The 26,979-nt window shown below is 50.5% G+C and overlaps 1 protein-coding gene across 2 annotated transcripts; it reads left to right on the top strand.

Annotated features, from left to right (window-relative positions):
* Positions 1-13,603: 13,603 nt before the first annotated feature.
* On the top strand, positions 13,604-23,914 carry LOC107076145 (uncharacterized). Of its 2 annotated transcripts, XM_069199084.1 has the most exons (10): positions 13,608-13,686; positions 13,989-14,084; positions 14,886-14,938; positions 15,714-15,734; positions 15,965-16,237; positions 16,400-16,684; positions 17,953-18,231; positions 19,804-19,982; positions 20,074-20,184; positions 20,771-23,914. In XM_069199084.1, the coding sequence occupies exons 3-10, from the start codon at positions 14,893-14,895 to the stop codon at positions 20,978-20,980; spliced, it is 1,404 nt and encodes a 467-aa protein (XP_069055185.1). In that variant the 5' UTR covers positions 13,608-13,686; positions 13,989-14,084; positions 14,886-14,892; the 3' UTR covers positions 20,981-23,914. The 2 variants fall into 2 exon arrangements, with proteins under 2 accessions (XP_069055184.1, XP_069055185.1); XM_069199083.1 differs by lacking the exon at positions 13,989-14,084 and having other exon boundaries at positions 13,604-13,686.
* The last annotated feature ends 3,065 nt before the right edge of the window (positions 23,915-26,979 follow it).

The raw sequence follows: 26,979 nt of genomic DNA, 5'->3' as shown, positions 1-26,979 counted from the left end.
CTGTATATATATATACACACACACACCTGGAGTCCAGACACTGTATATATATATACACACACACACCTGGAGTCCAGACACTGTATATATATACACACACACACACCTGGAGTCCAGACACTGTATATATATACACACACACACCTGGAGTCCAGACACTGTATATATATACAAACACACACACCCCTGGAGTCCAGACACTGTATATATACATACACACACACACACCTGGAGTCCAGCCACTGTATATATATATACACACACACCTGGAGTCCAGACACTGTATATATATATACACACACACACCTGGAGTCCAGACACTGTATTTACACACACACACACACCTGGAGTCCCTATGCTGTATATATATATACACACAGACACACACACACACCTGGAGTCCAGACACTGTATATATATACACACACACACCTGGAGTCCAGACACTGTATGTATACACACACACACCTGGAGTCCAGACACTGTGTGTATATATATATACACACACACACCTGGAGTCCAGACACTGTATATACACATACACACACACACACCTGGAGTCCAGACACTGTATATATATATACACACACACACACCTGGAGTCCAGACACTGTATATATATATACACACACACCTGGAGTCCAGACACTGTATATATATACACACACACACACACACCTGGAGTCCAGACACTGTATATATATACACACACACACCTGGAGTCCAGACACTGTATATATATACACACACACACACCCCTGGAGTCCAGACACTGTATATATATACATACACACACACACACCTGGAGTCCAGCCACTGTATATATATACACACACACACCTGGAGTCCAGACACTGTATTTACACACACACACCTGGAGTCCCTATGCTGTATATATATATACACACAGACACACACACACACACACACTGGAGTCCAGACACTGTATATATATACACACACACACACACCTGGAGTCCAGACACTGTATGTATACACACACACACCTGGAGTCCAGACACTGTGTGTATATATATATACACACACACACCTGGAGTCCAGACACTGTATATACACATACACACACACAGACCTGGAGTCCAGACACTGTATATATATATACACACACACACCTGGAGTCCAGACACTGTATATATATATACACACACACCTGGAGTCCAGACACTGTATATATATATACACACACACACACACCTGGAGTCCAGACACTGTATATATATACACACACACACCTGGAGTCCAGACACTGTATATATATACACACACACACACCTGGAGTCCAGACACTGTATATATATATACACACACACACCTGGAGTCCAGACACTGTATATATATATACACACACACCTGGAGTCCAGACACTGTATATATATACACACACACACCTGGAGTCCAGACACTGTATATATACACACACACACACACACCTGGAGTCCAGCCACTGTATATATATATACACACACACACACACCTGGAGTCCAGACACTGTATATATATACACACACACACCTGGAGTCCAGACACTGTATATATATACACACACACACACCTGGAGTCCAGACACTGTATATATATATACACACACACACCTGGAGTCCAGACACTGTATATATATATACACACACACCTGGAGTCCAGACACTGTATATATACACACACACCTGGAGTCCAGACACTGTATATATATACACACACACACCTGGAGTCCAGACACTGTATATATACATACACACACACACACCTGGAGTCCAGCCACTGTATATATATATACACACACACCTGGAGTCCAGACACTGTATATAGATATACACACACACACCTGGAGTCCAGACACTGTATTTACACAAACACACACCTGGAGTCCCTATGCTGTATATATATATACACACAGACACACACACACACACCTGGAGTCCAGACACTGTATATATATACACACACACACACACCTGGAGTCCAGACACTGTATGTATACACACACACACCTGGAGTCCAGACACTGTGTGTATATATATACACACACACACACACACACCTGGAGTCCAGACACTGTGTGTATATATACACACACACACACCTGGAGTCCAGACACTGTGTATGTATATATACACACACACACCTGGAGTCCAGACACTGTGTATGTATATATACACACACACACCTGGAGTCCAGACACTGTGTGTATATATACACACACACACCTGGAGTCCAGACACTGTGTATGTATATATACACACACACACCTGGAGTCCAGACACTGTGTATATATATACACACACACCACTGAAGTCCAGACACTGTATATATACACACACACATCTGGAGTCCAGACACTGTGTATATATACACACACACACCTGGAGTCCAGACACTGTGTATATATACACACACACACACCTGGAGTCCCGACACTGTATATATATATACACACACACACCTGGAGTCCAGACACTGTGTATATATATATACACACACACACACCTGGAGTCCAGACACTGTATACACACACACACCTGGAGTCCAGACACTGTATATATACATACACACACACACACCTGGAGTCCAGACACTGTATACACACACACACCTGGAGTCCAGACACTGTATATATATATACACACACACACCTGGAGTCCAGACACTGTATATATATATACACACACACCTGGAGTCCAGACACTGTATATATATACACACACACACCTGGAGTCCAGACACTGTATATATATATACACACACACCTGGAGTCCAGACACTGTGTGTATATATACACACACACACCTGGAGTCCAGCCACTGTATATATATATACACACACACCTGGAGTCCAGACACTGTATATATATATACACACACACACCTGGAGTCCAGACACTGTATATATATACACACACACACACCTGGAGTCCAGACACTGTATATATATATACACACACACACCTGGAGTCCAGACACTGTATATATATACACACACACACACCTGGAGTCCAGACACTGTATATATATACACAGACACACCTGGAGTCCAGACACTGTATATATATACAAACACACACACCCCTGGAGTCCAGACACTGTATATATACATACACACACACACACCTGGAGTCCAGCCACTGTATATATATATACACACACACCTGGAGTCCAGACACTGTATATATATATACACACACACACCTGGAGTCCAGACACTGTATTTACACACACACACACACCTGGAGTCCCTATGCTGTATATATATATACACACAGACACACACACACACCTGGAGTCCAGACACTGTATATATATACACACACACACCTGGAGTCCAGACACTGTATGTATACACACACACACCTGGAGTCCAGACACTGTGTGTATATATATATACACACACACACCTGGAGTCCAGACACTGTATATACACATACACACACACACACCTGGAGTCCAGACACTGTATATATATATACACACACACACACCTGGAGTCCAGACACTGTATATATATATACACACACACACACCTGGAGTCCAGACACTGTATATATATACACACACACACACACACCTGGAGTCCAGACACTGTATATATATACACACACACACCTGGAGTCCAGACACTGTATATATATACACACACACACACCCCTGGAGTCCAGCCACTGTATATATATACACACACACACCTGGAGTCCAGACACTGTATTTACACACACACACCTGGAGTCCCTATGCTGTATATATATATACACACAGACACAGACACACACACACACACCTGGAGTCCACACACTGTATATATATACACACACACACACACCTGGAGTCCAGACACTGTATGTATACACACACACACCTGGAGTCCAGACACTGTGTGTATATATATATACACACACACACCTGGAGTCCAGACACTGTATATACACATACACACACACAGACCTGGAGTCCAGACACTGTATATATATATACACACACACACCTGGAGTCCAGACACTGTATATATATATACACACACACCTGGAGTCCAGACACTGTATATATATATACACACACACACACACACCTGGAGTCCAGACACTGTATATATATACACACACACACCTGGAGTCCAGACACTGTATATATATACACACACACACCTGGAGTCCAGACACTGTATATATATATACACACACACACCTGGAGTCCAGACACTGTATATATATATACACACACACCTGGAGTCCAGACACTGTATATATATACACACACACACCTGGAGTCCAGACACTGTATATATACACACACACACACACCTGGAGTCCAGCCACTGTATATATATATACACACACACACACACACCTGGAGTCCAGACACTGTATATATATACACACACACACCTGGAGTCCAGACACTGTATATATATACACACACACACACCTGGAGTCCAGACACTGTATATATATATACACACACACACCTGGAGTCCAGACACTGTATATATATATACACACCTGGAGTCCAGACACTGTATATATATACACACACACACCTGGAGTCCAGACACTGTATATATACATACACACACACACACCTGGAGTCCAGCCACTGTATATATATATACACACACACACCTGGAGTCCAGACACTGTATATAGATATACACACACACACCTGGAGTCCAGACACTGTATTTACACAAACACACACCTGGAGTCCCTATGCTGTATATATATATACACACAGACACACACACACACCTGGAGTCCAGACACTGTATATATATACACACACACACCTGGAGTCCAGACACTGTATGTATACACACACACACCTGGAGTCCAGACACTGTGTGTATATATATACACACACACACACACACACCTGGAGTCCAGACACTGTGTGTATATATATATACACACACCTGGAGTCCAGACACTGTGTGTATATATACACACACACACACCTGGAGTCCAGACACTGTGTATGTATATATACACACACACACCTGGAGTCCAGACACTGTGTATGTATATATACACACACACACCTGGAGTCCAGACACTGTGTGTATATATACACACACACACCTGGAGTCCAGACACTGTGTATGTATATATACACACACACACCTGGAGTCCAGACACTGTGTATATATATACACACACACCACTGAAGTCCAGACACTGTATATATACACACACACATCTGGAGTCCAGACACTGTGTATATATACACACACACACCTGGAGTCCAGACACTGTGTATATATACACACACACACACCTGGAGTCCCGACACTGTATATATATATACACACACACACCTGGAGTCCAGACACTGTGTATATATATATACACACACACACACCTGGAGTCCAGACACTGTGTATATATATATACACACACACACACCTGGAGTCCAGACACTGTATACACACACACACCTGGAGTCCAGACACTGTATATATACATACACACACACACACCTGGAGTCCAGACACTGTATACACACACACACCTGGAGTCCAGACACTGTATATATATATACACACACACACCTGGAGTCCAGACACTGTATATATATATACACACACACCTGGAGTCCAGACACTGTATATATATACACACACACACCTGGAGTCCAGACACTGTATATATATATACACACACACCTGGAGTCCAGACACTGTGTGTATATATACACACACACACCTGGAGTCCAGACACTGTGTATGTATATATACACACACACACCTGGAGTCCAGACACTGTGTATATATATACACACACACCACTGAAGTCCAGACACTGTATATATACACACACACATCTGGAGTCCAGACACTGTGTATATATACACACACACACCTGGAGTCCAGACACTGTGTATATATACACACACACACACCTGGAGTCCCGACACTGTATATATATATACACACACACACCTGGAGTCCAGACACTGTGTATATATATATACACACACACACACCTGGAGTCCAGACACTGTATACACACACACACCTGGAGTCCAGACACTGTATATATACATACACACACACACACCTGGAGTCCAGACACTGTATACACACACACACCTGGAGTCCAGACACTGTATATATATATACACACACACACCTGGAGTCCAGACACTGTATATATAGACACACACACCTGGAGTCCAGACACTGTATATATAAATACACACACACACCTGTAGTCCAGACACTGTATATATATATACACACACACCTGGAGTCCAGACACTGTATATATATATACACACACACCTGGAGTCCAGACACTGTATATATATACACACACACACCTGGAGTCCAGACACTGTGTATATATACACACACACACACCTGGAGTCCCGACACTGTATATATATATACACACACACACCTGGAGTCCAGACACTGTGTATATATATATACACACACACACCTGGAGTCCAGACACTGTATACACACACACCTGGAGTCCAGACACTGTATATATACATACACACACACACACCTGGAGTCCAGACACTGTATACACACACACACCTGGAGTCCAGACACTGTATATATATATACACACACACACCTGGAGTCCAGACACTGTATATATATATACACACACACCTGGAGTCCAGACACTGTATATATATACACACACACACCTGGAGTCCAGACACTGTATATATATATACACACACACCTGGAGTCCAGACACTGTATATATATACACACACACACCTGGAGTCCAGACACTGTATATATATACACACACACACACCTGGAGTCCAGACACTGTATATATATATACACACACACACCTGGAGTCCAGACACTGTATATATATATACACACACACCTGGAGTCCAGACACTGTATATATATACACACACACACCTGGAGTCCAGACACTGTATATATATATACACACACACCTGGAGTCCAGACACTGTATATATATACACACACACACCTGGAGTCCAGACACTGTATATATATACACACACACACCTGGAGTCCAGACACTATATATATACATACACACACACACACCTGGAGTCCAGCCACTGTATATATATATACACACACACACCTGGAGTCCAGACACTGTATTTACACAAACACACACCTGGAGTCCCTATGCTGTATATATATATACACACACACACACACCTGGAGTCCAGACACTGTATATATACACACACACACACCTGGAGTCCAGACACTGTATGTATACACACACACACCTGGAGTCCAGACACTGTGTGTATATATACACACACACACACACACACACACACACACACACACACACACCTGGAGTCCAGACACTGTGTGTATATATATATACACACACCTGGAGTCCAGACACTGTGTGTATATATACACACACACACACCTGGAGTCCAGACACTGTGTATGTATATATACACACACACACCTGGAGTCCAGACACTGTGTATGTATATATACACACACACACCTGGAGTCCAGACACTGTGTGTATATATACACACACACACCTGGAGTCCAGACACTGTGTATGTATATATACACACACACACCTGGAGTCCAGACACTGTGTATATATACACACACACCACTGAAGTCCAGACACTGTATATATACACACACACATCTGGAGTCCAGACACTGTGTATATATACACACACACACCTGGAGTCCAGACACTGTGTATATATACACACACACACCTGGAGTCCAGACACTGTGTATATATACACACACACACACCTGGAGTCCCGACACTGTATATATATATACACACACACACACCTGGAGTCCAGACACTGTGTATATATATATACACACACACACACACCTGGAGTCCAGACACTGTATACACACACACACCTGGAGTCCAGACACTGTATATATACATACACACACACACACCTGGAGTCCAGACACTGTATATATACACACACACACCTGGAGTCCAGACACTGTATATATACACACACACACACACCTGGAGTCCAGACACTGTATATATATATACACACACACACACCTGGAGTCCAGACACTGTATATATATATACACACACACACACCTGGAGTCCAGACACTGTATATATATATACACACACACACACACCTGGAGTCCAGACACTGTATATATATATACACACACACACCTGGAGTCCAGACACTGTGTATATATATACACACACACACCTGGAGTCCAGACACTGTATATATATATACACACACACACACCTGGAGTCCAGACACTGTGTATATATATACACACACACACACCTGGAGTCCAGACACTGTGTATATATATACACACACACACACCTGGAGTCCAGACACTGTATATATACATACACACACACACACCTGGAGTCCAGACACTGTGTATATATATATACACACACACACCTGGAGTCCAGACACTGTATATATACATACACACACACACACCTGGAGTCCAGACACTGTATATATATACACACACACCTGGAGTCCAGACACTGTATATATATACACACACACACACCTGGAGTGCAGACACTGTATATATATACACACACACACACACACCTGGAGTCCAGACACTGTATATATACACACACACACCTGGAGTCCAGACACTGTATATATATATACACACACACACACACACCTGGAGTCCAGACACTGTATATATATACACACACACACACACACCTGGAGTCCAGACACTGTGTATATATATACACACACACCTGGAGTCCAGACACTGTATATATATACACACACACCTGGAGTCCAGACACTGTATATATATACACACACACACACCTGGAGTGCAGACACTGTATATATATATACACACACACACACACCTGGAGTCCAGACACTGTATATATATACACACACACCTGGAGTCCAGACACTGTGTATATATATACACACACACCTGGAGTCCAGACACTGTATATATATACACACACACACCTGGAGTCCAGACACTGTATATATATATACACACACACACACACCTGGAGTCCAGACACTGTATATATATATACACACACACACACACCTGGAGTCCAGACACTGTATATATATATACACACACACACACCTGGAGTCCAGACACTGTGTATATATATACACACACACCTGGAGTCCAGACACTGTGTATATATATACACACACACCTGGAGTCCAGACACTGTATATATATACACACACACACACCTGGAGTGCAGACACTGTATATATATATACACACACACACACACCTGGAGTGCAGACACTGTATATATATATACACACACACACACACCTGGAGTGCAGACACTGTATATATATATACACACACACACACACCTGGAGTCCAGACACTGTATATATATACACACACACCTGGAGTCCAGACACTGTGTATATATATACACACACACACCTGGAGTCCAGACACTGTGTATATATATACACACACACACACCTGGAGTCCAGACACTGTATATATATACACACACACACCTGGAGTCCAGACACTGTATATATACATACACACACACACACACCTGGAGTCCAGACACTGTGTATATATACACACACACCTGGAGTCCAGACACTGTGTATATATATATACACACACACACCTGGAGTCCAGACACTGTATATATATATACACACACACACACCTGGAGTCCAGACACTGTATATATATATACACACACACACACACCTGGAGTCCAGACACTGTATATATATATACACACACACACACCTGGAGTCCAGACACTGTATATATATATACACACACACACACCTGGAGTCCAGACACTGTATATATACACACACCCCTGGAGTCCAGACATTGTATATATATACACACACACACACACCTGGAGTCCAGACACTGTATATATATATACACACACACCTGGAGTCCAGACACTGTATATATATATACACACACACACCTGGAGTCCAGACACTGTATATATATATACACACACACACCTGGAGTCCAGACACTGTATATATATACACACACACACACCTGGAGTCCAGACACTGTATATATATATACACACACACACACCTGGAGTCCAGACACTGTATATATACACACACCCCTGGAGTCCAGACATTGTATATATATACACACACACACACACCTGGAGTCCAGACACTGTATATATATATACACACACACCTGGAGTCCAGACACTGTATATATATATACACACACACACCTGGAGTCCAGACACTGTATATATATATAAACACAGCGGCTCTGTGTGTTTAAACCCGACTTGAATTCCAGTGTTTCTGCCGCACTGCCGAGCTCGCCCATCATCGCCAATGACCCGCGGTAGCTTCAGCGCTGGGCAGAACCCAACCTCTCAGCCTTACAATATGAAGGTTTTCATCTCCACGTACCTGTTCCGAGCCCTTCCGTCCCAGAACCGAGTCCATACCCTGAGGAGGTCGGGGGCTGGTGTCCTGAGACCGCAGGAGTTTCCTGTTTCACAGAGCAAAGAGAGAAAGAAAGAGGTCCTGAACTGGAGATGAACTTTCACGGGTCTTGCAGGAAAGGAAACGGGGGTCTCTGACTCGGCTCTGCCGCTGATCCACCGCGGAGGAGAAACGCGAACTCGCTCGCTCGGCCTCGCGTAGTTTCCCGGTTTAAAACAACAACAACAAAAAAAAAGCTGCTCAAATTTCACTTGGGCTTACCGACGAGTCCGTCAGGAGCCGAGCACTTCGAGCCGGGGAGCCGGGCGCGGAGCCCTGTCTCTCCGCCTCTCTCCTCACTCGAGACCGAGGCCCCGGGCGGCCGGGCGAGATTTTAAGAGACGGCCGCACTCAGACCCTCATCCCCCCCCCCCCATCCACAGACAGCACAGAGCCCGGCCAGTCTGCACTCGGGACAGTCAGGCTGCGTGAAGTTGTCCAACCCCCCTCCCCTCCTCACTGAAAGTGGTGTTTGTGCTGCTTTCGCTCCTGAGAGATGGGGCGATATATACACACACATATAGCGAGATATTGTGGGTTTCGGGGACTGTGCTGTTTGCTGGAGGGGTGTCACCCCGGAGCTGGACAAGCAGACCACGTCCTGGGTCCCGCACACCGCAAAGGACACGATTTCAGCGGGGAGAAATAGGCGCTCGTCTCTGTGCCTTCAGAGGTCAGCCCTCACACTGTGCCCTACACCAAGGAGAGACCGGGAAGACACACAGAAAAACGCCTCATCGTGCTGTGTTTGCATGTAAGAGCGCTGCAGACACGAAGACACGGATAACGACGGACTCTTAAGACCTTGGACAGATGTGCGGTTGTTTTAAATCAAATAAAAATGTTCTCCAATATTTCCGCTTACTGCTTCAGATTTGTAAAAAAAAAAGGCACACCGCTGCGTAGTATCGTATCGTAGTAGTCGACGTGCTCGTTAAAGCCTCTTTCTTAGAACATGCAGTTGTTTGGTCGTGTTTTGAGACGACACCCACAGCTCTTCTGATCAGGGTACGTGATATTGGTGACAAATACAATCTTCCTGCTCACACTGACGCGCAGAAGACACTGATATTAAACACAGAACCCACCGCCCCCCACCCGGGCACACAGAGGACCACAGATACAGAGCTGTTCCTCTCACACCGGTAACAGAGCGCCTGAACTGGGCAGACTGGGGTCACTGGGGACCAGAGTCGCCGTGCACGATCACATGATCACCCGAGAGACAAGGCGCTCTATCTCGGCCACGAAAGCAACTGGGAAGTTACTTTTAACAGCACAAACGCAGCACTAACAAATGAGGGGGGTTTCGTCGTTAGTGCTGTCTGTAGGGGCGCCAACTTAACGGGGCTCACTGTACCCCTCCAGTCCAGTCTGGGTCACACTGTACCCCTCCAGTCCAGTCTGGTCACACTGTACCCCTCCAGTCCAGAGATCACTGGTCCAGTCTGTCACACTGTACCCCTCCAGTCCAGAGATCACTGGTCCAGTCTGTCACACTGTACCCCTCCAGTCCAGTCTGGTCACACTGTACCCCTCCAGTCCAGAGATCACTGGTCCAGTCTGTCACACTGTACCCCTACAGTCCAGTCTGGTCACACTGTACCCCTCCAGTCCAGAGATCACTGGTCCAGTCTGGGTCACACTGTACCCCTCCAGTCCAGTCTGGGTCACACTGTACCCCTCCAGTCCACAGATCACTGGTCCAGTCTGGGTCACACTGTACCCCTCCAGTCCAGTCTGGGTCACACTGTACCCCTCCAGTCCAGAGATCACTGGTCCAGTCTGGGTCACACTGTACCCCTCCAGTCCAGTCTGGTCACACTGTACCCCTCCAGTCCACAGATCACTGGTCCAGTCTGGGTCACACTGTACCCCTCCAGTCCAGAGATCACTGGTCCAGTCTGGGTCACACTGTACCCCTCCAGTCCAGCCTGGGTCACACTGTACCCCTCCAGTCCAGAGATCACTGGTCCAGTCTGGGTCACACTGTACCCCTCCAGTCCAGAGATCACTGGTCCAGTCTGTCACACTGTACCCCTCCAGTCCAGTCTGGGTCACACTGTACCCCTACAGTCCAGTCTGGTCACACTGTACCCCTCCAGTCCAGAGATCACTGGTCCAGTCTGTCACACTGTACCCCTCCAGTCCAGTCTGGTCACACTGTACCCCTCCAGTCCAGAGATCACTGGTCCAGTCTGGGTCACACTGTACCCCTCCAGTCCAGTCTGGGTCACACTGTACCCCTCCAGTCCAGAGATCACTGGTCCAGTCTGTCACACTGTACCCCTCCAGTCCAGTCTGGGTCACACTGTACCCCTCCAGTCCACAGATCACTGGTCCAGTCTGGGTCACACTGTACCCCTCCAGTCCAGTCTGGGTCACACTGTACCCCTCCAGTCCAGAGATCGCCGGTCAAGATACTGTAACAGAGCGTCTTAAATGTATTTGACGAGACATCATTCCCAATATTCTCAAATACATTCACAATATATTGTTCGCATATTCATTTAGTTGAAACGTATCGCCCTGTACAAAAACATGTCTGTATGGCCCAAGCACCACAGAGTGTGAGAACAGACTGCTATGTGTAGAAATTCACTTCTTATGGTATTATTATGAATCGTATTATTGCACAGACAGCGTGTAGCGCCGACTCCCTCCCGGAAACACAGCCTCTCTGCGCCGGTGGTGAATAATTCAGCGTCTGGGCGTCTAGAGACAGGCGGCTGGTCTCCAGCCCCCCTCGTGTTCTGTTTCTGGGCTCAGAAGAGACACGATCTCCGCCGAGAAGCAGGACGTTTCCTGCCGGGGAGAGCCGAGCCCACAGCCGCAGGCAGCGCCCGGAAAAAGCCGAGCGCCTCCGGAGATGGCCGAACGCGCCGCCCTGAAGAGACAAAAAATAGGGGAAAAGATATCATTTTTTTTAGCCTGAGCCGGATGGGCAGGAGACAAGGCATTAATGACAACCGCAAAAATCGATAGGAAGAAATTAAACGCCTCGTCACCGGAAAGCGAGGCCAGGCTGCGCTGTTCGGTGGGTTGAGTGTCGTGAGCGGAGCGGGGTCGGTTTTCTCCGCAGTGCCGGCAGCCTGGACGGACCGGGACCGCACGGGTTAAATTCTGCAGCAGCAGCAGCACCAGCACCAGCAGCAGCTCTCCGCGCCGGGCTGCGAGTCTCCGCAGGTCCACCGGACAGGTAACCGGGCTCCGAGCTCTTTTCTGTCTCTCGGGCGGGTTTGTGAACGGTTTCGAGGGACCGGGCGGGGAGAGGTTCGGTTCGGTTCGGTGCGGGGGCCGGGGGCCGGGGGGTGTTTTCTGTGAAACTGGGGCGGTACCGCCCGGAGTTCGGGTGGCCCAGTTCGACCCAGCCCGTCGCTGGCGCTGCAGTTCGGAGATCCTCGCTGTTCTCGCTATAATAATAACAATATTAATAGTTATTATTACTAATAATAGTAATACCGAGAATGAAATTGACTTCTACTGCCGTGTTAATTACAGGGGCGGTGTTAAGGGACAGAGAAGTCTGATTTCGCGGGGAGTGTGTGGGCGTGGGAGTGACTGTCACACTGCGGCGTGTCCGGAGAGAGGAACGCGGTCAGACTCGCCTTTCTCCTCCTTTCACGGTTCAGTACTTCGTCTGACTGCGCTGGACTGTGTTTTTACCCTGATCTCACTGGGCTGTACGGCAGTGTCCTGTGTTTTTACCCTGTTCTCACTGGGCTGTACTGCGCTGTCCTGTGTTTTTACCCTGTTCTCACTGGGCTGTAGTGCGCTGTCATGTGTTTTTACCCTGATTTCACTGGGCTGTACTGCACTGTCCTGTGTTTTTACCCTGATCTCACTGGGCTGTACTGCGCTTTCCTGTGTTTTTACCCTGTTCTCACTGGGCTGTACTGCGCTGTCCTGTGTTTTTACCCTGATCTCACTGCGCTGTCCTGCGTTTTTACCCCGATCTCACTGGGCTGTACTGCACTGTCCTGTGTTTTTACCCTGATCTCACTGGGCTGTACTGCGCTGGACTGTGTTTTTACCCTGATCTCACTGGGCTGTACTGCGCTGAACTGTGTTTTTACCCTGATCTCACTGGGCTGTTATGTGCTGTCCTGCGTTTTGACCCTGATCTCACTGCACTGTACTGTGTTTTTACCCTGATCTTACTGGGCTGTACTGTGCTTTTACCCTGATCTCACTGGGCTGTTCTAACGTTTGCTCCACATTAAACATGAACTCAATCTGGATTTCCGTATACAGTTGCACTCAGGGGGTTTGGGGGTAGATTCTGCTCTGGTCTGTCCATTAAGATATGCAATCATTTATGTTCTGGTGTGACAAGTGTGTCTGAGGGAGGAAGTGTGTTTCTCCAGAGCTGTACTGAACTATTCCTGCTGTCCCCAGGGGTCTGATGATGATGGGCTGGGTCCTGCTATTCTCTGCTCTGCTGTGGGCTGGTGAGTGTTTTCAAATCCTTTCTTAACAATCATTGCTTACACTTCTATATAGAAGAAGTATAAGTCTATATAGAAGTGTATGGAATGTTTGGACTCGTTTGGACTCGTTAGGACTCATTAACCTCCTTAATGAGACCTCCTGGGAAAAACTAAGGTTGCTGCCGGAAGAGGTGTGAGTGGGGCCAGCAGGTGGCACTCTCACCCTGCGGTCTGTATGGGTCCTGATGCCCCAGTATAGTGAAGGGGACACTGGACTGTAAACAGGCGCCGTCCTGCGGATGAGACGTCAAACTGAGGTCCTGACTCTCTGTGGTCATTAACAATCCCAGGATGTCTCTCAAGAAGAGTAGGGGTGTAACCCCGGTTTCTCTGGCCAAATTTCCCCCCTGGTGTTTACCCATCATGGCCTCCTAATAATCCCCATCTATGAACTGGCTTCATCACTCTGCTCTCCTCCCCACTGAGAGCTGGTGTGTGGTGAGCGTTCTGGCACACTATGGGTGCTGTCGCATCATCCAGGTGGGGCTGCACATTGGTGGTGGTGGACAGGAGTCCCCATGACCTGTGAAGTGCTTGGAGTGGAGTGTTCAGAAAAGCGCTAGATAAGTGTAAGCAATTATTATTATTATTATTATTATTATTATTATTATTATTAAGACTTGTTAAGACTGGTTCGGACTCGTTAGGACTCGTTAAGACTCCGAGAGAGAATGAACGAGTTCCGAGGCAGCACATCGGCTCATGTCCTCTGTCTTCTCTGCTCTTGTCTTGTCAGGACCGTCCTCGGCGCAGTCCGGTAAGAGTCCCGAACCGGGGGCCGAGTGTGGGTTCCCGGTCCCACACAGAGGTCCCACCTCGATGTCTTTCTGAGTGTCCGGAGAGGAGGGTCCTGTAATACCCAGGAATGGGCACTAGGGGGAGTGTGATGGCAGGGGTGGTTGTAATACCCTAGAACTGACAGCAGGGGGAGGGCTTCACCAGTGTGTGAGAGGATCTCTCTGCGACTCCAGCTCACTCTCTCCCCAGGGACGGAGGAGACGAAGACTCTTCTCCTCGGTGAACACCTCTACATCCCAGTGCCCACGAACCAGTCGGCCGAGGTGCTGTTCCAGCCCGCGACCGACCCAGACTCCTCCAGGGCCCTGATGGCAGAGGGGCGCGTCCTGGAGCCCAGGTGTCTCTTCCACAACGAGTCCGGCCAGCTGGTCCTGAGAAACGTCACCGCGGCCGACAGTGGGGTCTACCTGGTGAGGCTGAGGCAGTCCTGGTACATCGCCAACATCACCGTGATGGTCAGAGGTAAGAGCCTGGAGAGACAGACAGGCTGAGAGAGAGACAGGCACACCCACAACATCACTGTGACGGTGAGAGGTAAGAGCCTGGAGAGACAGACAGGCTGAGAGAGAGACAGGAATGCTACAAGACGACACCCCTCTGTCTCTCTCCCCTCTGCCGTGTCAGACTGCTTCACCGAGCACCTGGTGCAGACCGGAGGCTCCCTGGAGCTCGCGCTGAGAGAGGACGTCTCCAGGCTGCTCCTGGAGTTCGAGCCCTTGCCGTCCGGAGGGAACGAGACCCTGGTGCTGCTGAACCGCAGCCAGACGCCGGACCCGCGGTACCTGGCGCGCGTCTCTGTGGGCAGCCGGCACTGGAGTCTGCACGCCGTGACGGCTGGAGACCAGGGGGTCTACATCGTGCGCGACTGGGAGGGCAGAGAGCTGGACAGGGTGTGTCTGGTACTGAGAGGTGAGACCAGACCGCCATCAGCGTTGCCTTCTCTCATCATCATCACCGTCATCATCACTGACCATCATCACTGCCACTATCATCATCATCACCGTCACAATCATCATTATCAATGTCACTATCATCTTCATCACTATCATCACCGTCACTATTTCTCATCATCACCGTCATCATCACTGACTATCATCACTGCCACTATCATCATCATCACCGTCACAATCATCATCAATGTCACTATCATCTTCATCACTATCATCGCCGTCACTATCTCTCATCATCATCACTGTCATCATCACTGACTATCATCACTGCCACTATCATCATCATCACCGTCACAATCATCATTATCAATGTCACTATCAATTTCATCACTATCATCACCGTCACTGTCACTCATCATCACCGTCATCATCACCGTCACTATCATTCATCTTCATCACCATCATCATTACTATCATCACCGTCATAATCATCGTCACTAACATCTTCATCACTATCATCACCGTCACTATCTCTCATCATCATCACTGTCACTAACATCTTCATCACTAGCAACATCATCACTGTCACTATCATCATCATCATCACCAAATCTATCACAATCATCATCAGTCACTATCATCTTCATCACTATTTCTCATCGTCATCATCATCGTCACTGTCATGATCATCACTATTACTCATCATCACTATCAGTCACTATCATCACCAACACTCACTCATCATCATCACTGTCACTTTCAATAATCATCATTATTAGTCAACATATCCCTATCAGTCACGGTCACTGTCATCATCATCATCACTGTGACTATTAGTCATCATCACTGGCTCCATCATCATCACAATTTATTATTGTTATTGTGTGCATCATCATCGCCACTGCCATCACCGTCATCATAAAACACCAGAACCAGGCCCGACTCGCTCCATATTTCCGAGCGAGGGCGGGGACGACGCGATCATGCCGGTCATTGACTCGTCTAGGAGAATCATTCCGTCGCATTTCACAAAAAAAAACAGCCACCCTTCCCTCCAGCCTCTGGGAGCCCTTCGGGGACGGTAGAGTCCATGAACGCCCCCTCGTCATCGAGGACAGCTGTCCGCGCACACCGCCGTAGCGGTGCCCAGAGGCTGACGTGACTGGGCAGCTGTCCCTCAGCCCGTAGAAAAACCTCCAGCCAAACCTGGTTATACTGACCTTTGACCTTTACCCTTTTCCCTTCAACCCCGTAACGTTCTGCCGTGCCTCTCCGTCCCCGGTCCAGAGCCCACCCGCTACGCCGACCTGCCCTGGGGGGGCACCCTGAAGATGGACCTGGCGCCGGGGGGCGCGGCCGCCAGCCTGCTCTTCACCCCCGACGGCGAGCGGGCCGCCCGCGTGCTGGTGCGCGACGGGGAGGTGGCCGACCTGCGCTACGGCCGGCGCCTCCTGCTGGAGGGCGGGCTGTGGGCCCTGCGGGAGCTAAAGCCGGCCGACGGCGGGCTCTACCAGATCGCCGACCCGCAGGGCCGGGCCGTCGCCAGCATCTACGCCAGGGTGCAAGGTCAGGCCCGATCCCCTTGCGCCGGGCTCCCGGTTCTGGGTCCGAGGGCGGCTACAAGCCCCGCCGACTGCGCACGCGCACACGGGGAGAGGAGGGGAAGGGCGGGCAGAGGCCTCCCTCACCGACAGCACTGCCTGCCTGGGGGCCAATAGGGGGCGCTGCACAGACACGAGAGAGAGCCCTGGCCCGGCTCATCCCACCCTGAGGTTGAGTGTGTCTTCAATGAGGCCTCCCCCTGGCCAATGGGCTGTCATTAAGCTTGATTGACTCTTGCTTGAGCCAATGGGCTGTCATTAAGCTTGATTGACTCTTCCTTGAGCCAGTGGGCTGTCATTAAGCTTGATTGACTCTTCCTTGAGCCAATGGGCTGTCATTAAGCTTGATTGACTCTTCCTTGAGCCAGTGGGGTGTCATTAAGCTTGATTGACTCTTCCTTGAGCCAGTGGGCTGTCATTAAGCTTGATTGACTCTTCCTTGAGCCAATGGACTGTCATTAAGCTTGATTGACTCTTCCTTTAGCCAGTGGGGTGTCATTAAGCTTGATTGACTCTTGCTTGAGCCAGTGGGCTGTCATTAAGCTTGATTGACTCTTGCTTGAGCCAATGGGCTGTCATTAAGCTTGATTGACTCTTCCTTGAGCCAGTGGGCTGTCATTAAGCTTGATTGACTCTTCCTTGAGCCAATGGACTGTCATTAAGCTTGATTGACTCTTCCTTTAGCCAGTGGGGTGTCATTAAGCTTGATTGACTCTTGCTTGAGCCAGTGGGCTGTCATTAAGCTTGATTGACTCTTGCTTGAGCCAATGGGCTGTCATTAAGCTTGATTGACTCTTCCTTGAGCCAATGGGCTGTCATTAAGCCGGCCACAAGGGGGCGCTGTGCCACTGAGAGAGAGAGCGAGCGCCCTGGCCCGGCTGAACCACATGGCTCAGTCTTTTCATTTAATACCCCCACCCCGAGCTGCACCTACCCCCTGCCTCTCTCCTGTCTCTCTCTCCTCTCTGACCCCTGTGACTCTCTCTCCTGTCTCTCTCTCTGACCCCTGTGTCTCTCTCTCTCCTCTGTCCTCTCTCCTCTCTGACCCATGTGTCTATCTCTCTCCTCTGTCCTCTCTCCTCTCTGACCCTTATGTCTCTCTCTCCTCTCTCCTCTCTGTCAATTCAGTTAAAGTTCAGTTAAATGTCTTATTCTCTATCGGCTGGGCAGGCAGTCCAATGTAATTGCAGTCCAGTGTGTGCACTTAGGAACATGTTTTATTGTATTTGGGTTTTCTGAGGGTGATGATCGCTAGTTTCGCCTGTAAAACTGGAACTCCTATGAGCTTCTCCCATTCCAACCAGTAGGTCTTGGCCAAGCTGGTCCAAACCTCAGAGACAGGTTTCTGACCTCTGTCACATTGCCACAAGGTTTAGAAAGGACAGTTTTGAGTGAGTCTTCCTTGAGCCCTCCCCCTGGCCAATGGGCTTTCATTAAGGACGAGTGACTCTTCCTTGAGCCAATGGGCTGTGAGCAGCTGTCTATCCTTCCTGGCCGCTCTGACGTTTCCTCTCCTGCCCCGCTCCCCTCTCGCCAGCCTATAAGCTCCCTCCTCTGTACGTGGCCATCCTGTCGCTGCTGGGGGTGGTGGCCTTGCTGCTCTGCGTGTGCCTGGTGTCCTGCCTCTTCAGGATCCGCCGCAGGGAGCTGAAGGCCAAGGCCATCGCCAGGATCGCCCAGGAGGCCGGCAAGGGCGACGGAGAGGCGTTCCGCCAGGTGAGGGCCGACCCCTGACCCCCGACCCCTGACCCCTGACCCCCGACCCCCAAGCTCTGGCTGACGCGTGTGCGCTCTGCGGTCGCCCCAGGTCGTCCAGGAGGTGTACACCCGGTTCTCCGAGGATCAGTCCACGTCCCAGTCGGTGTCGCAGTGGGAGGACAAGCCGAGCTACAGGGAGGCGACTGAAGAGGAAGCGAAGGTACCCCCACAGGTCACACCCTACCACCCCAGGTCAACTGCACCCCCACAGGTCACACCCTACCACCACAGGTCACACTGTACCCCCACAGGTCACACCCTACCACCACAGGTCACACTGTACCCCCTCCAGTCCAGTCTGGGTCACACTGTACCCCTCAGGTCCAGAGATCACTGGTCCAGTCTGGGTCACACTGTACCCCTCCAGTCCAGTCTGGGTCACACTGTACCCCTCCAGTCCAGAGATCACTGGTCCAGTCTGGGTCACACTGTACCCCTCCAGTCCAGGCTAGGTCACACTGTACCCCTCCAGTCCAGAGATCACTGGTCGAGTCTGGGTCACACTGTACCCCTCCAGTCCAGAGATCAGTGGTCCAGTCTGGGTCACACTGTACCCCTCCAGTCCAGTCTGGGTCACACTGTACCCCTCCAGTCCAGTGTGGTCCAGTCTGGGGCACACTGTACCCCTCCAGTCCAGAGATCACTGGTCCAGTCTGGGTCACACTGTACCCCTACAGTCCAGTCTGGGTCACACTGTACCCCTCCAGTCCAGCCATGTTGCTGATGTCCTGTCCTCACATTCCCAGGGCCCTGAGGCTTCCAAAACGACCCGTTACCACGCGCTGGCCGACGAGAAGAACTTCCTGGAGTCCAGCGAGCCGGAGTGCGACTTCCACGGCGCCGCCGCCGCCGCCGACACCTCCGCCGCCGCCGCCGCGCTGCCCCTGGAGAGCGACACCGACCTGTCCGCCACCTTCACCTCCGCCAAGCTCAACTTCGGCCCCGCGGACTGCTAGGGCTGGGGGCGGAGCCGGGGGCGGAGCCGGGGGCGGGGTCTAGTTTTCACACGCCGTAGTCCAACGCCTTCCAGCACAGACAGGATTCCTCTGTGTCCAGGACGCTTTCTGACAGGAAGTCTTCGAGTCCGCAGACTCTCCCCCGAGCGTCCCGCTGGGAATGTCACGGCGAGGGCTGGGAACGGTGCGCTTGCTGTCAGAAGGGTTCGCTTTTCGCCCCAGATCCCCTGGACACTCACCGGGCCCGGCGAGAAGGCTCTTCCCCCGGCGCCTCTCCTTCGCTCGCCTGCTCATCCACGCGACTGACGCCGAATGTGTATTTTTATTTGCATGATGTGTAAAGAAACAGGCTGCAGCCTGGTCACTACTGTGGAGCTCACCGGCCTGACCTCCTCTCTGAGTCCCGCTGTTCTCTGTCCTGCGGCTTGACCTGCGGTCTGCCCACAGTCCCAGTCTGACCCGCGGTCTCCCCACAGTCCCAGTCCCAGTCTGACCCGCGGTCTCCCCACAGTCCCAGTCACAGTCCCAGTCTGACCTGCAGTCTCCCCACAGTCCCAGTCCCAGTCTGACCCGCGGTCTCCCCACAGTCCCAGTCCCAGTCTGACCCGCGGTCTCCCCACAGTCCCAGTCTGACCTGCAGTCCCTCACAGTCACAGTCCCAGTCCGACCGCGATCTGCCGCGAGACACAGAGAGTGTTGCTCTAAGAGTGGCGGGTGTCTGGAACGGCACCTTCTCGTCGTTCTCTCCCTTTTGGCTCCGCCAGAGAACGACAGATTTTGAAGGGGTCGGCAGAGAAACATCACCAAGAGGTGGGGGAGCATTTTTACCGTCGGCTGTCTGGCCGGTCTCCCGAGACCCCGACACAGCCGGACGCGTCCCAGACGCGGTCCCCCCTGACCTCCCAACATGTCCTCCGCGTTGACCGCGGATCTCTCCCCCCCGCCGTGACCACGCTGTTGTCCGCCCGCTGCATGCCTCTGACCAGCCTCCCCTGTACCCCCCTCCAGGGGTGCGCGGGAGGGGCCCCCCCATTTCGGCGTTGCAGTCCGCCACGGTCGGTCATTCACTGTCATGCCAGGTGCATCGTGGGAAGCGCCGAGAGGCTGTGCCACGCCGTGGGAGGACCCGCTAATTCACGGGCAGCGGCCGATTAGCGTGGGGCACCACGATGACGACGCTTGGTGGTTCGGTCTGCCCTGCCCTGTGACCAGGACCAGTTCCAGCCGACTGCGACTGTGACCGGGGACCAGTTCCAGCCGACTGCGACTGTGACCGGGGACCAGTTCTAGCCGACTGCGACTGTGACCGGGGACCAGTTCCAGCCGACTGCGACTGTGACCGGGGACCAGTTCCAGCCGACTGCGACTGCGACTGTGACCAGGACAAGTTCCAGCCGACTGCGACTGTGACAGGGGACCAGTTCCAGCCGACTGCAACTGCGACTGTGACCAGGACAAGTTCCAGCCGACTGTGACTGTGACCAGGACGAGTTCCAGCTGACTGTGACTGTGACCGGGGACCAGTTCCAGCCGACTGCGACTGTGACCGGGGACCAGTTCCAGCCGACTGCGACTGCGACTGTGACCAGGACAAGTTCCAGCCGACTGTGACTGTGACCAGGACGAGTTCCAGCTGACTGTGACTGTGACCGGGGACCAGTTCCAGCCGACTGCGACTGTGACCGGGGACCAGTTCCAGCCGACTGCGACTGCGACTGTGACCAGGACAAGTTCCAGCCGACTGTGACTGTGACCAGGACGAGTTCCAGCTGACTGTGACTGTGACCGGGGACCAGTTCCAGTCGACTGTGACTGTGACCGGGGACCATTTCCAGCCGACTGTGACTGTGACCAGGACGAGTTCCAGCCGACTGTGACTGTGATCAGGGACCAGTTCGAGCCGACTGTGACTGTGACCGGGGACCAGTTCCAGCCGACTGCAACTGCGACTGTGACCAGGACAAGTTCCAGCCGACTGTGACTGTGACCAGGACGAGTTCCAGCTGACTGTGACTGTGACCGGGGACCAGTTCCAGCCGACTGTGACTGTGACCGGGGACCAGTTCCAGCCGACTGCAACTGCGACTGTGACCAGGACAAGTTCCAGCCGACTGTGACTGTGACCAGGACGAGTTCCAGCTGACTGTGACTGTGACCGGGGACCAGTTCCAGTCGACTGCGACTGTGACCAGGACCAGTTCCAGCCGACTGTGACTGTGATGAGGACCAGTTCCAGCCGACTGCGACTGTGACCAGGACCAGTTCCAGCCGACTGTGACTGTGATGAGGACGAGTTCCAGCCGACTGCGACTGTGACCAGGACCAGTTCCAGCCGACTGTGACTGGTGATCCCCGACATGGATCGACTCCAGCAATGGTCCGTCACTGGGCAGAGGGAACGGCCACAGGATCAGATCAGCCCCCCCGGGGACACCCGACCCCAGGTTGGCGGCGGGGCCGGGCCGAGTATGAGGGCCTCTCAGAGCGAGAATAATCCGCCGCGATTCTGGTCGCGAGAGAGCGAGGTCACGGCCCAAGAGGAGGTAGGGTAGGAATCGGGGGGGCAGGGGGATGCTAGAGGGGACCCCAACGCCTGATTCTTCTCATCTCTGGTAGAGCACAGCCTCTCCACCCCCCCCCCCCGGGGCATGTATCCCACAATGCACGTGGCCGACGGCGTCTCAGTACTGCAGCGTCCGATGCATTTAGATCCTGTATTATTCCTTAGTACTCCAAACAAGGCACCCCGGTAGCACTGGGGGAAAAGAAGGGGATTTACCCGTGTAGAGAAGGACAGCATGCCTCCTTAGTCCTGTACCCTGAGACCGTGCACTTTTGAGAATGCCCAGGAATGCGATTGTCTCACACACACACACGCACACGCGCCTGTCACGTCTGAACGTTTTCCAATAAAAAAAACCCTGAGGAAACCAACTTGGCGACAGTGTCTTGGGGTGGGGGCGAACTGGTACCAGGACTCTGGACCCCACAGCACACAGGGGGCAGCCGGAGCCTATCCCAGCAAGCAACGGGAGCAAGGCGGGATACGTCCCGGATGGGACGCCAGTCCATCACGGATACAGACACTCTCACGGACAAGCACAGGGAACTGAGTCTCTTTAGTCTGAAGGGAGCGTCCTGCACTGACAGGCTGAGGGAACTGAGTCTCTTTAGTCTGAAGGGAGCGTCCCGCACTGACCGGCTGGAGGAACTGAGTCTCTTTAGTCAGAAGGGAGAGTCCCACACTGACAGGCTGGAGGAACTGAGTCTCTTCAGTCTGAAGGGAGAGTCCCACACTGACATGCTGGAGGAACTGAGTCTCTTCAGTCTGAAGGGAGGGTCCCACACTGACAGACTTATGTATAAACAAGGTCACAGCTGATCAGTGAACAAATGTCAGGTGACACCTTTACCTGGAATTTTTCCTTTCTGTAAGAAACAGCAAAGTCACAGCTTCTAGACAGTGATGATGAATATTTTCTTGATGGGACTTTCCACTGTCTTACTGTAAGAGAATGCAAAGTCATCACACAGGAGGAAATAAATATGAAATACACAGATCTGGAGAACTGCCAGAGAAAGAAGGAAGGAAGTTGAAATACGTCTGGATCCTCAGAGATCATTTAGAACTATAGCAGGTAGACAAATGGGTTTAAACTTTCTTTTCGCCAAAGGCAGTGGGAGAGGGGAACAAGCCGATACCCTGGCTTCTCTCCAGACACAGCTGGGTGAGCTCCTCCAGTCAGGACAGGAGGCTCTACTGTACACAGAGAGGGGTGGGAGGGGGGAACAAGCCGATACCCTGGCTTCTCTCCAGACACAGCTGGGTGAGCTCCTCCAGTCAGGACAGGAGGCTCTACTGTACACAGAGAGGGGTGGGAGGGGGGAACAAGCCGATACCCTGGCTTCTCTCCAGACACAGCTGGGTGAGCTCCTCCAGTCAGGACAGGGGGCTCTACTGTACACAGAGAAGGGCGGGAGGAGGGAACAAGCTGCCCAGCCCTGTTGTTGAAGCAGATAACCCCGGCTGTTTTCAAACTGTTTTTTTGATACAAGCAATAACACAATGCAAACAAAAAACAATTGTCAGAAGTAGATAGTATACAGTTTAGTGCACAGGGGTGTATTTCTACACCAGCTCTCAGTGGGGAGGAGACCAGAGTGATGAAGCCAGTTCAGAGAGGGGGGTTATTAGGAGGTCATGATGGGTAATATAGGGGAATATATATATATAATATAGGGGGGAATATAGCCAGAGACACTGGGGTAACACCCCTACCCTTCTAGAGAGACACTCTGGGGAGTCAAGACCTCGGTTTGACGTCTCATCGGAAGGACGACGCCTGTTTACAGTCCATTGTCCCCGTCACTATACTGAGGCATTAGGACCCACACTAAGTGTACCCACACATTAGGTGGGTACTCTCCCTGCAGCAGCCTTGGTGTTTTCCCAGGAGTCTCCCCTCCAGGTCCTGGCCAGCCCCACACCTGCTGGGCTCCTGGGAGCTGAAAACCCAGACGTCACTGTTCCGCCAGTGTCGAACTGCAGGAAATTCCTCTTTGATCTGCAAAAACGAGCACGACCGGTTTTCCGAAGACACCAGGAGACGAGAGCGCGTCCTCACACACACACACAGTCCTCAGCGGCGTCAGTGAGACAGAGATCCAGCTGCAGTCTGAGACTCGGAGCTCTCGGGACGGGATTCTTAGGTGAGTAAATACAGAGTCTGATCTCAGTTCTTCTAGTCCTCAGAGAGACTGGGGACTGGAGAGAGACGCATGAATATTTTCTCAGCCCAGAGAGCACAGTTGTCAAAAACGAGCAGACACTCAGAGGTGCTGAAATGGGTTATTAACTACAGCGTCTGGAACTGAAGACGTCCTCTCTCCTCACCTCTGGGTGCGGTTCTAATATCTCCACAGAAATCACTACCACCCTGACGGGGACTGTCATTCACAGACAGGGGTGGTAGTTCATTCCTGATGTCCTGATGTCCCCCGATTCAAGTCCCGGTTGTATTTTCTCTAAAATCTGTTTGTGTTGAGCTCTCTCTTCATGCTTGTGCAGTTAAAGGACGAAAGTACAGCGGTTTTAGACTCTCTCGTGCAGATCCAGAGATTTCCTCAGAGAAACTGGGGACTGGAGAGAGACACAGTAAATTCTCAGCAGCACGGAGACTAACTGCTCAGTACAGTGATCGGATCGTCAGGGGTACAGGAATGGGTTAATAACTGTCGGGATAAATATGAATTCAACTGCTCCTGGGCAGCTCCGGAGATGTGCCGATTCTTCCTCTCACACAGGAGGAGGAGGAGCGGACAGGTAAGAAAACGACTCCGGCGCAGATCCAGACTCAGAGATTGAATATTTACGAGCTCAGAAACCGCGCTCTCCGGTCCCGAGCGGTACGATCGAGGATCAGTAACCTCAAAATTAACAACAACATCAACAGGGTGTTACTCCAAAAAGAGTAGGGGTGTTACCCCGGTGTCCTGGCCAAATTACCCCCCTGGTCTTTACCCATCATGGCCTCCTAATAACCCCCCTCTCTGAACTGGCTTCATCCCTCTGCTCTCCTCCCCACTGAGAGCTGGTGTGTGGGGAGAGGACTGGAGCATCACCCAGGTGGGGCTGCACACTGGTGGCGGTAGTGGGATCCCCAGGTGCTGTAAAGAGCTGCACACTGGTGGGGGTAGTGGGATCCCCAGGACCTGTAAAGAGCTGCACACTGGTGGTGGTAGTGGGATCCCCTTGACCTGTCAAGAGCTCTGAGTGGAGAGTCTGGGAAAGAGCTATAGAAGTGTATTATTATTATTATTATTATTATTATTATTATTATTATTATATTTCCAACTCTCTCTCATAATTTAATATATGATATACGACTATAGTCAGAGGTCAGTACCCACATCTTCTCAGATACATAAAGGGGTAATGCTTTTACAACTTTTCCTATACTGATTAATACTCTGTCTGTCCACTCTGTCCCGTCGAGGAT

The sequence above is a fragment of the Lepisosteus oculatus genome, chromosome 14 (assembly GCF_040954835.1).
Source record: "Lepisosteus oculatus isolate fLepOcu1 chromosome 14, fLepOcu1.hap2, whole genome shotgun sequence".
In the NCBI taxonomy this organism is placed as follows: domain Eukaryota; kingdom Metazoa; phylum Chordata; class Actinopteri; order Semionotiformes; family Lepisosteidae; genus Lepisosteus; species Lepisosteus oculatus.
The sequence above is the reverse complement of the archived record's forward strand: the minus strand, read 5'-3'. Positions and strand labels throughout refer to the sequence as shown.

What these genes read in the sequence shown, in the direction of transcription:
- LOC107076145 (XM_069199083.1), top strand. Translation starts at nt 14,893, where the DNA reads ATGATGATGGGCTGGGTCCTGCTATTCTCTGCTCTGCTGTGGGCTG. An exon ending in CTCTGCTCTGCTGTGGGCTG is followed by an intron (nt 14,939 to 15,713) that starts GTGAGTGTTTTC and finishes TTGTCTTGTCAG; the next exon opens with GACCGTCCTCGGCGCAGTCC. An exon ending in CGACTGAAGAGGAAGCGAAG is followed by an intron (nt 20,185 to 20,770) that starts GTACCCCCACAG and finishes TCACATTCCCAG; the next exon opens with GGCCCTGAGGCTTCCAAAAC.